Here is a 12,126-nt window from a genome sequence, read left to right as displayed (position 1 = left end):
GAGGCAGGGGTTGCAGTGAGCAGAGATCACACCACTACATACATTCCAACCTAGGTGACAGAGCAGGATTCCGTCTCAAAAAAAAAAAAAAAAAAAAAATATGAATCAACTCTAAAGATAGTCATGGATTCCATTTAACTGTTTGCTCTAATAAAAAGAACAAAGTGATCTTTCTAGAAAGTACTCTAGAAGCATTAAATTGCATCCTAGGATATTTATACAGAAGAAGTAAGAATTCCACAAAATAATTTATGTATAATAATGTTCATCATAGAATTATTTATAATGCCACACACACACACCCACGCACACACACACAAGACAGCCTGTAAGCAACCTAAAACTTGCTACAATAAGAAAATGGTTAATATGAGGAGGGGTGTCAAAATACATTTACTAGCATGGGAAAATAACATTACTATAGGAAACAAGGATAAAATCTGACTATATTGGATCCCAATTTAAAAAAATATATATACACACACACATTTATACAAATAAATGAATAGAAAAATGAATAAAAAGAAATATACCTAAATTTTAACACAGTCCTATGGATAGTAAAAATCATAGGTTTTTAATTTTCCTTGAACCTTGCTGTAGTTTCCAAATTCCCCCACAATGAGAGGGAAAGAGTCTTTTTTTAAGTCTTCTATTCTTATAGCTAGATGTGTGAGTGTATTTTAAGAAAAGAGCCAGACACAGTGGCTCATGCCTGTAATCCCAGCACCTTGGGAGGCCAAGGTGGGCAAATCGCTTGAGCTCAGGAGTCTGAGACCAGCCAGGGTGACATGCAAAACCCTGTCTCTAGAAAAAATACAAAAATTAGCCAAGCATGGCGGTGTGGGCCTGTAGTCTTAGCTACCTGGGAGGCTGAGGTATCAGGATTGCTTGAGCCCAGGAGGCTGACGCTGTAATGAGCCAATCACACCACTGCACCCTGGCCTGGGCAACAGAGTGAGACTTTGTCTTAAAAAAAAAAAAAAAAAAAAAAAAAGGAAAGTACTTCGTTTTTGTTTGGGGGAGATGGGATCCTAGAAAAAGCATCTGCTCATGGATGAAGACAGAAAACTGTGTAAATTCATTCAACCAGGCTTATCAATAAACAGGCAATGAAATGCTTACAATAAACAGTTTACTATAAACAGGCAATGAAAGATTTTAAAACTAACCTATAATCCCAGTATCATAGATCAACAATAATATTATAAAATAAGAAAACTGTCTTTATAGAGAACAGTGAGATGTAACACAGGATCAGTTTAGAGCAACCAGAAGAAGAGAAGTTCTTTGGAATAAAAGTGTCAGTGAAGCAGAGATAGAGACGTAATGAGCACCATGCAATGAATAAAGTTGTTTAAACTGTATGCCAAGTATATCCTGTAATGCTGGAAAAGTCTCTACTCATGTACACTCATGCACTTGAAGTAGCAACTAACCATGAACGGTTTTATAATTCAATACAAAGATGGATAACACGTTATACCTGTATAAGATACATAAATTTCAAATGACATCTCTGCTTTTAGGAAAATGTGCTTGCTTGTATTGCTCTAACCAGGTACAAAGCAGCTACATTATGAATTAGGTCTGAAAATAGAGGACTTGTGACATATAAACATTCCTTCAAGCTATATGGAACTACAAATTCACGTATAAGTACAGAAAAATCCTTAAGGTCATAAAAAACTACCTACCAATGAAATACATGATCCCTTTTTGACAAATGTTTGAGTAAGTGCTTTATACTATGTAAAGATACTGTCAAGTAATAAATTATAATTTAAGTTTTAACTGTTATTTAAAATATCCTCTTAAAACCTGGAGTACGATGATTCTTTCCCTACCGGTTTCACCCTCCTCAGTCTGGCAAACATTGGATTTTCTCACTTACATTTAAAAGTAGAGCCAAAATTAACAGCTTTAAATATAGCACTTTATGCCAATACCATGCTCTACTTTGCTTTTTTATTTTTTAACTCCCTGAGTTATCAGCAACATCAAATTACTGCCAGGAACTTCAATCCCTTGACTTTAAAATGTTAGAACAACTCACCTGGGGCATACAAAATATGACTCGTCTACAAAAATGTTAGACAATTAAAGTCTACAGTCTTGCTTAATCAGAGATTATTTACATCGTTTTAATTAAAAATAATAATCGATGAAAACAGATGCCATGTTAACATTCCACATTAGGGTTAACAACCCAAGAACTGCAGAGATTAATGAGCCAATAAAAACCAGGTATGGTTTCCATATACCAATAAATAGGCAGACGGTTGGCTTTCACTATTAAAGTAAAATATTTCTGAAAAGCAAAGTTAATATAAATGGCAAAAAGCAAATAAACTATTCAAATATTTTTATTTTTAATAAACTAAAGTGACATTAGTAATTGAAATTATGAGATATGTTCCCAAAAACATATTTAGAACAAATAATAATTCTTCCACTTTCTAACTCTAATTCGTCTTGGACAGGTCAATTTGCTCTCTCTAAACCCAAATCTATCTTCCTTTGTAAATTTAGCACAACAGCAACCACCTCAGAGTTGTTACGGGGTCTGAATGGGTTGACAAATAGGAGAATACTTTGCAAATGAAAAATCTCTATGCATATATAAACTATAATCTTTCCACTCTGACTAAAAGCAACTAAAGGTTCTTTCCATTTTAAAACTATCAAAAGCTTTATATGTGAATATTGAATATTAAAACTAAAAACTATATTTAATCATGAAACATAAGGACTAAAACAAAGCTTTAGATTTCTAAGCAAAACACTGAGATCAAATATAATCCTTCAATGAAACAAGTTCTTTATTTTTCTCTCAATGAAGGCCACCTATACCTTTAACATATTTCAGATATACCTACCAGAAACTATATTACTGCTAATTATCTTGCCCCCCAAGGTAGCTAATGATTTGGGTACTACTGTAATGATGCTACCACTCGTAGTTTTCACATAGGTTGCAGCTCCAGGGGTTGCAGCCATCCGACCAATGGATGGGCTCACTGTTGGCCGGGTATAGGTTGCTTGTGTGCCTATAGAAAAGGAAAAGCCAAAAGAAAAAGTTGTCATTGCTTATAGAACAACGATAACTAATACAGTTTAACTGTAATTCAATATAATCTATATTGCTATAACTTGAAAATGGAATTTCAAGGTGTCAAGACATTAATTTATAATTTTACAGCCAGTTTTCAACACATATAGCAAGTACTACAGCCAAGTCAATTTAATTTTACACATAAAATTTTGTGATGTGTTGCATCAAATTACTAACCCAAGAAAAAGTAGAGTTAACTCTGTTCCCTTCTTCCACTACCCTTCTTCTACTAGTTTTATGCCAAAAGAAATGAATTTAATCATCTTTCCTGCCAGAGTATTTTGGATATTTCTGTCATAGATTTTAAGGTCTCTGCATCTGTTTTATGCTGTCTTAGTGCCAAACCCAATGTTGGCATTGAGCAAATAAGGCAGTATTGTTTGTCTAAAATTTTACAAACTTTCATTGCTTTGTAATCTGCTACCCTCTAAATACACATCCATCTTTTAAAGGGTTGGTTATTCTATCATTTTAGTAAAGATTAAAGTTAAAGCTGCCTAGAGTTGCCAGGAATGTTTCTCTTTAGCCTAAAATTTTCTCTATTTACATATTTCCTCAACTTTAGACCTGTTAGACTATTTTTCTTCATGTATCTCAAAAGATTTTATATCCTTCCCCACTATTTCTAACTCTTTTTTCTTTTCTCCAAACAGGAATTAAAAGCTAACTACATGAGTCTGTTGTAGTTTCTCACAAATCCAGTAACTCAGAAAGGCTATTCCTAAATTAAGCATCAATGCCTTAGGGAGAATGAAAAAAAAAAAATGACTAAGATAACATCATCTTCACTTGAAGAAATTTCTTTCATTATATGATAATCAAATTCATGGACCGCTTTGATAGCCATTTTCAACACTCACCTCCTCCCCCGCAAAAAATGGTTTTACCAAGTTATTTACCTTTGAAAAATACAACCATTACCCAAAAAGGGAGAACGGGAAGTACAACAAGGAGAATTAGTTTAGATTGGTTATAAGCATACATCTGAATGGAAAAAAAAAAACAAACCCCACAAAACTAGTGCAAAGTAAATATGCCATATGGATACATAGTTTTAATTTGGCAAATTACATCTGGAAAAAATTCAAATTAAGTTTTTGTTTAAAAAAAGAAACACTTATTATAACACAGACACATAAACATAGACAAAATATTATTTTTCACTACTTTTCCATAACATGAGGAATCACATATGCATAACACTATTATCTATTTAGAAAAGTTTAGGGGAAGTATAATAGAGTTAATACTAAAGAATAATAGTGTTTAAAAGCACAGGCTTTACATAGAGACAGAAAGCAGAATGGTGATGCCAGGGATTGGAGAAAGTGGGGAAATGAAGCATTATTGTTGAATGAGTACAAGAGTTTCAGTTTCGGAAGATGAAAATGTTTTGTAGATAGATGGTGCTGATGGTTATACAACAATGTGAATGTACTTAATGCCAATGAACTATATATTTGAAAATGGTAAATTTCATGTTATATATATTTTACTGCAATTTAAAAAACAAAAGCAAGCACAGGTTTTGGAGTTAAACTGGTTCAAACCCTAGTTCTGCCTATTTTTGGCTATGTTACCTTAGGCAAGTTGCTGAAAATGGAGATGATAAAGCCTAAAGGAGACTAAGTGCAATGTTTGTAAAGACCTTTACACACTGGCCAATAAATGACAGCTTATAAGCTTGAGACAGGTATCATTTTACACTATTTAAATTCTGTCATCTAAACACTAGCCATCCTCAAAACATTTGGTTAAAGAGTCATACATTTAAAATAACAGTAATGGCTAATTATAATATTAATAGTGACAACTATTGAGCACTATGCTGGGGACTTTCTACATACCTGATTTCATTTAGTACTTATAATAACCTTATGGTATAGGGATTATTATCCCATTTAAATAAACAGGAGAAAAAACAAAAACAAATAAACAAAGAAAAATATTTAGAGGGATTAAGTAATCTGCTCAAGGCCACATTTTAGATAGTGTTACTATCCAAAATGTTCAACACTCACTTCCTCCAGCATATGCTGGTTGCTTGCCTATCAGAGCACAATGCCATTCTGTGCTTCCCTCAGTCTCAGCAATGCTTAGTCAACCGTAACGTAACATATATGCTTCTCAACTTCATCAGAGTGAAATCCTTGTGGGTTGGGTCAATTTCATTCAACAAATCCTGACTGAGCACCTACTTACAGACTAGCTCTGTATATATGGTAAATAAAATGGAGATGGTCCCTTACCCTCATAGAGCTTATGGTTCAATAAAAGGAACAACATTAAACAAACCAACATACAACTAGATAGGTAAGAAATTATGGGAAGTGCTATCAACGAAAAGAACAAAGGATCATCAGAAAGAATAACAAAAGAAAGTTAACATCAGGGTGGTAGGGGTGTAAGAATCAAGAAAGGCCTCTTTGAAAAACTGTCTCATAAATCTCTGTATCCCAAGTGTCAAGTATATTGCTGGCATAGAGAAACAATTTGATGAATGTATGATGAATAAATGAACTGATGCTCAAGAGAACTTACCAGTAGGAGTGGTTACCAGTTTAGTTGTCATAATTGCACCATTACTGCTAACCACCATAATAGGAGAATTGCTACTGGTGGGTAGAGTTGCTGTCACCGGTTTGGGTAAGATTTTACTTGGTTGAACCTGTTGTGTGATGATTTTAACACCTTTGAAAGAAGAAAGATAAATCTCAGCACAAATTATTTTTAAATACATGTCCCTTATACCAACCCAAGAGGGCAGCAGTCACACACATTTACTCAGTCTTGCCTAAGGAGAAGTTTTTTTTAATACTGATGAAACTAAACTTTTATTCCTCAAATTCCTATCTTTCTTAGTTTCTCATTTCAGAAATGCAACTAAAACACTTACATTAACAAAGTTCATAAAGAAAAACAAATCTTTTGTCTATGATTGTATTATATAAGAGCTTTCAAACCAAATTATACACTGGACTTGAACTTTACAGTCAAATAATCCTTTCCATACCAATACTTAGGATGGAAGGACTAGCGTAAGAGGTCAAAAACAAAAGGTAATGTGCTTTTATGTATCCCCAACTTCGCCAAAATATTTGTACAACTCCTTAAACTTACATAAAAGCTGTTGAAAAATATAAAGACAAAGAACATTTTTGTTTGAAATTTTTAATTGCCTTCTTTTAAAATAATTTTTAATAGCTTACTTTGTCAAATACAGGATACAAAAAAAGATACATTATTTTTCTACCTATACAAAAAATGTGTGGACAAGAACTTGAAGGTGATAGGCAAAAATAAAATTAAAGTGCTACGGTGGTGATGTTTTTTTTTTTTTTTTATTTTCTAAATTTTTCTTTATGCCATAATTGTTACATTGACTTTCCAAACATAAACATTCCTTTAACCTTTTTTTCATTTAGAAAAAAAAAAGTGTAGCTTGCTGCCAGCATTCATTTAATTTTATATAAACACACTCTCTGAGGCTGAAACAAATCTGAGTGATTTTCAATATGAAAATAAAATATAAAAACTGTTTTTGAGAACTATGTTAACATCACACATAGGAATGCTGGCTTCTAGGATTTGACATTTTCTGCAACTGAGAATTACTATATTTTGTAAATGGAAATACCACTACTAAAAACAGAATGCTATAAATAGAATAATGTCTTTTGTTTCCAAAGTCAATATAATAGAGCAATGCAAAAATAATAATCAAAGCAAGATATTTCGTGGCAAAGTTATCTTGGAGTAAATGCTACAGCTGCAAGCGCCACCAGCAAGTATTCTCGGGGTAAACGAGAAAGGGGTTAAAAGAAAATTTCCTATGCCAACTATAAAGTTAAATTGGTAGCTAATGAAGGAAATTTTTGGTAACACTCTTTCCCCACTACTATCTTCACTGAAATAATTCATGAGTTAAAATATGTTATTATAGACAACTAAAAATTATATTACTTTTTGAGATGGTGATTTAGGTTAAGACATTAGGAAGCAACCAGATCTATTTATTTAATAGCATTAAATAATTTTACATTTCTTGTAGCCAACAAAGTTGTTACAATTATGACATCTAAGTATATAATTAGACAAGTTACATAATCTCTGTGACTCAGTCTCCTCCTCCATAAAATAATGATTCTATTAGTATATACCTCATAGGGCTGTTGTTAAGATTAAATAAATCACACCTGTAAAGTGCATAATGAACAGAAAAATTCAGTAAATAATTATTATGGAAATTTTAAAAATCTAATTATAATAAATCTTAAGCACTGAGGTTTGTGGGGGGAATAATTTCTAGTATTTATTTCATTAGTGAATTACAGTAATTATTATTATTATTATTTTGAGATGGAGTCTCACTCTGTCCCCAGGCTGGAATACAGTGGTGCAATCTCAGCTCACTGCAACCTCCACCTCTGGGTTTAAGTGATTCTCCTGCCTCAGCCTCCCGAGTAGCTGGGATTACAGGCGCCCGCCACCACGCCCGGCTAATTGTTTTGTATTTTTAGTAGAGACAGGGTTTCACCATGTTGGCTAGGCTGGTTTTGAACTCCTGACCTCAAGTGGCCTACTGGCCTTGGTCTCCCAAAGGGATTACAGGCGTGAGCCACCAGACCCGGCCAGAATTAAGTAATTCTTAAAGCACATATAAAAAGATGCTTCTAAAGAAATAACCACACAGAGAAAAAATTATCATAAAATGACTTTGCTCAATTATATGCAAATAAGTTTAAAATCTGAATTAAATAGGTAATTTTCTAGGAAAGTATTACTTATCAATATTGACCCCAGAAAAGAGAAAAAACGTAGACAAATTTCCACAGATAAAAATTTCAGGAGCTGTGCCCCCTTGCCAAAAAGTAGCAGGCCCAGATAGTTGCATTGCAGAATTCTACAGTCCTTTTAAAGGAAGTAATTCCAATGTACTTAAAGTCATTCCAAATACTGATATCTGGCATGGCGGCATGAGCTCTGCTGGCCCCCTAACCCAGTGAAACTGGTAAAAATTATAAAACAACCACCATTGAAAGGCTCCAGAAATGGTGCCAAGGGCAAACAGTAAATGAAAAAAACATCTACTCAAGAAAAACTCAAAAAATTCATTGAGAAAGGCAAGATCTGTGGTATTTAAACCAAGACCATTTCCTCCTTCCCTACTACTAGCTCACCAAGGGGGACATTCCATTCCAGATGGCCGCAGTGAAGAACTCAGGGTTCCTTCTCTGCCAGCTGCCAGTTGAAAGGTTTTCTTCTCAGGAAAAACCAGACTTCAGATTATATCATCCTGCCCTCAGCTACCCACTGCTAAGGCTAAGTTCTGGGCAAGAGAAGTACGGATGTGAGAGCTCTCTTATTCTGCCCAGCCCCCAGTTTGGGGACAAGGCTCTATCTTGGGCACAGTACCACTGAGTATATTAAAGTACTGATAGCTCTTGCTCTGGCTTGTAAAGCAGTGACTCCACCACCAAGCAAGGCAAGCTATGAGGACCTCAGGCTGCTCCCCAACCCCTCACTCCCACTCAGTGAACACTCAGTGCCTAAAGCAGGGGTCTGTGAGAGAAGTCTGCCACTTACCCCACCCCAGATTCCAGAGTCCTGGCTCAGAGACTTTGCCAAAGGATAGAAATAATTCATAAAACAGATAGCTCCTAATCTCTTCCCAAAGGAACTAACTCCATTTATATCAGAGCATGGAGAAGTTCAAGACCAAGGGCATTCTCAAGAACAGTGAAGGAAGTGGTGCAAGGCAACCAGAAAGAGATTCACGGATGTCATGAACATATAGTCTAGACTGCAGACAGTTTATAGGGAAGAAGCAGATAATATAAAAGCTGGGAAGAGCTTTCGTGAGGTTAGAAGAAATATCAGAAATGAACCCCAGAAACTATTCCTTCAAAGGAGTCAAAATTTGGATTACAGAGTAATGCATGCTCCAAAGCTTTCTGAAAACAACAGAGCAATCAGCCAGCAGTTAATAGAGTTTAACAGCTGGGTGTGGTCAAGGAAAGAACAGAAAAAAGCCAAACTAACACAACTGTCATCCCAAAGTGACTAAGTATACCCAGAGCAGTGCCTCCTTGAGGAGTAATATCAGATGCTTAGATGAAGGAGCACAGGCTGGAGAGGGAATAAAAAGACTTCACTAAAATAACTGATCCCATCACTAAACAAATAACTAGGCAAATAACAATAACAAATCCCCGGTGAGGGGAGACCAGTACCCAGGTACTGCATGGTCATCCCTCAGTATCCATGGAAGATTACTTCCAGGACCCTGTTGATACTCAAATCTGTGGATGTTCCAGTCCTTTATAAAATATGGTGTAGTATTTGTGAAACCTATGCACACCCTCCTGCATACTTTAAATCATCTCTAGATTACTTATAATACCTAATACAATATAAATGCTATGTAGCTGTTATACTATATTGTTTCTGTATTTGCATTATTTTTTACTGTTGTATTATTATTTTTGTTGTCTTTTTCCTAAATATTTTTGATCCATGGTTGCTTGAATCTGAAGATGTAGAAGTTACAGATACAGAGGGCTGTATGTATATTATCTAAAATGTACAATTTCTAACAAAGACATAAGGAGGTAGGTAAAGAAACAGGAAATATTACCCATGCCTTAGAAAAAACAAACAATAGAAACTGTAAGAGCAACCAGATGTCTGACTTAACTGAAAAATACTTTGAAAGAGCCATTACAAATATGTTCACAGAACTAAAGAAAAACATGATTATAGAAGTAAAAATGGCTATGAGGACAATATTACATCAAATAAAGATCAATAAGGAGATAGAAATTATTTTTTAAAAAGAGCCAAACAGAAAATCTGGAGGTTAAAAGTAAAGTCACTGAACTAAAAAATGCACTAGAGGGGTTCACATGTAGATCTGAACTGGCAGAAGAAAGAATTCACAAATCTGAAAAATGATCAATAGAGGTTTATGTGAGCTAAAGAACAAAGAGAAGAAAGAATGAAGAAAAATTAACAGAGCTTCAGAGAAATGTGGGACATTAAATACACCAACATACATATAATGGAAGTACCAGAGGTGGGAAGAGAGAGAAAAAAAGAAATATTCAAAGAAATAACAGCTGAAAACTTTCCAAATGTATTGAAAAGCAGTAATATACATGTTTAAGAAGCTCAACAAATTACAAATAAGATAAACACAAAGATCATAAACAGATATATGTCAGTAAAAATGCTGAAATTCAAAGACAAAAAGAAAATCTTACATAGCAAGAGAAAAACAACATACCACTTACAAGGGAATTGCAATAAAGTTATGTAAGAGCTGACTTCCCAGAGGAAACAATGAAGCCAGCAGGCAGTTGGATAACACATTTGAAGTGAAAAAACAAAAACAAAAAAAACCCACCAACGAAGAATCCTATATTCAGCAAAGCTAGCTTTCAAAAATGAAGAAAGACTTTACCAAATAAACAAATCTGCGAGAATGTGTTGCTAGCAGACCCACCTTACATGAGACACTAAAAGAAATTCTATGAATAGAAAGAATAAGGAAAAAGACAGTGATGTCTGCTCTTGACATTTCAATATTATACCAGAGGTTCAAGTCAGAGAAAATGGGCAAAAGAAAGAAAGAAAAAAAGCATCCAGATCGAAACAGAAGAAACTCTACCCCATTAAAAGATGACATGATCCTTTATATTATTTAAAAAAAAAAAAAAGCATCCAGATTGAAACAGAAGAAACTCTACTCCATTTACAGACGACATGATCCTTTATACTATTAAAAAAAAAAAAGCATCCAGATTGAAAAAGAAGAAACTCTACCCCTATTTGCAGATGACATGACCCTTTATTTAAAACAACAACAACAACAACAACAACAAGGAATCCACTAAAAGATATTAGAACTAACAAATGAGACATGAGTTTGGAAAGGCTGCAGAATACAAAGTCAACACACAAAAATCTATAAATTAGCAATATACAATCTAAAAAGTTAAATTAACAATTGCATTCATAATAGCACCAAAAGAACAAAATAGGAGTAAATTTAACAAAAGAAATACAAAATGTATACTCTGAAAACTACAAAACATTGAAAGAAATTAAAGATCTAAATAGGAAAGCATACCATGCTCACAGATCAGAAGATTTAACATTGTTAAGATGACAATACTCCTCAAATTAATCTATAGATTCAATGCAACCTATATCAGAGTCTCAGTTGACTTCTTCCTAGAAATTGACAAGCTAACTCCAAAATTCATATGGAATTTCAAGAGACTCAGGATAACCAAAACAATCTTTAAAAAAAAAGAATTAAAAATCATAGGCGGGAGCCCCAGCACGGTGGCTCCTGCCTGTAATTCCAGCACTTTGAGGGGCTGAGGCAGGTGGACCACCTGAGGTCAGGAGTTCGAGACCAGACTGGCCAACATGGTGAAACTGTCTCTACTAAAAATACAAAAATTAGCTGGCCATGGTGGTACGCGGCTGTAATCCCAGCTACTCAGGAGGCTGTGGCAGAATCGCTTGTACCCGAGAGGCAGAGGTTGCGGTGAGCTGAGATCGCACCGCTGCACTCTAGCCTGGGTGATAGAGCGAGACTCAGTCTCAAAAAAAAAGGAAGAAGGAGAGGACTCAAATGCTTCCTGATTTCAAAATTTACTACAAACCAATGGTAATCAAAACAGTATGGTACTGGCATAAGACATGTAGATCAATGGAACAAAATTGAAAGGCCAGAAATAAAACCATACAACTGCTTTTTGACAAAGATGCCAAGATCATTCAATGGGGGAAAAATAGTCCTTTAAAAAAATTCTGCTGGGACAAATGAAGAGATATGTGCAAAGGAATGAAGTGAGAGAGACCCTTACATCACACATATACAAAATTAACTCAAATGAATCAAACATTTACGCTTAGAGGTAAAACTACCAAACTCTTAGGAAAAAACTTAGGGTAAATCTCTAACATGCTGGATTTGGCAAAGGATTCTTGGATATAAC

General features: G+C 34.6%; 1 protein-coding gene across 11 annotated transcripts in view; it reads right to left on the bottom strand.

The window, feature by feature from the left end:
* Nucleotides 1-12,126, bottom strand: part of EMSY (EMSY transcriptional repressor, BRCA2 interacting) — a 105,721-nt gene that overhangs the window by 33,984 nt on the left and 59,611 nt on the right. For all 11 annotated transcript variants that reach the window (XM_050756058.1, XM_050756068.1, XM_050756061.1 and 8 more), the window contains 2 exons: nucleotides 5,657-5,806; nucleotides 2,880-3,050 (listed from right to left, as the gene is read on the bottom strand). In XM_050756058.1, coding sequence (XP_050612015.1) covers nucleotides 2,880-3,050; nucleotides 5,657-5,806 — 321 coding nt within the window. The remainder of the gene's footprint in view (nucleotides 1-2,879; nucleotides 3,051-5,656; nucleotides 5,807-12,126) is intronic.

Source organism: Macaca thibetana, chromosome 14, assembly GCF_024542745.1.
Source record: "Macaca thibetana thibetana isolate TM-01 chromosome 14, ASM2454274v1, whole genome shotgun sequence".
Taxonomy (NCBI): domain Eukaryota; kingdom Metazoa; phylum Chordata; class Mammalia; order Primates; family Cercopithecidae; genus Macaca; species Macaca thibetana.
This window is presented reverse-complemented; position numbering and strand designations above follow the sequence as displayed.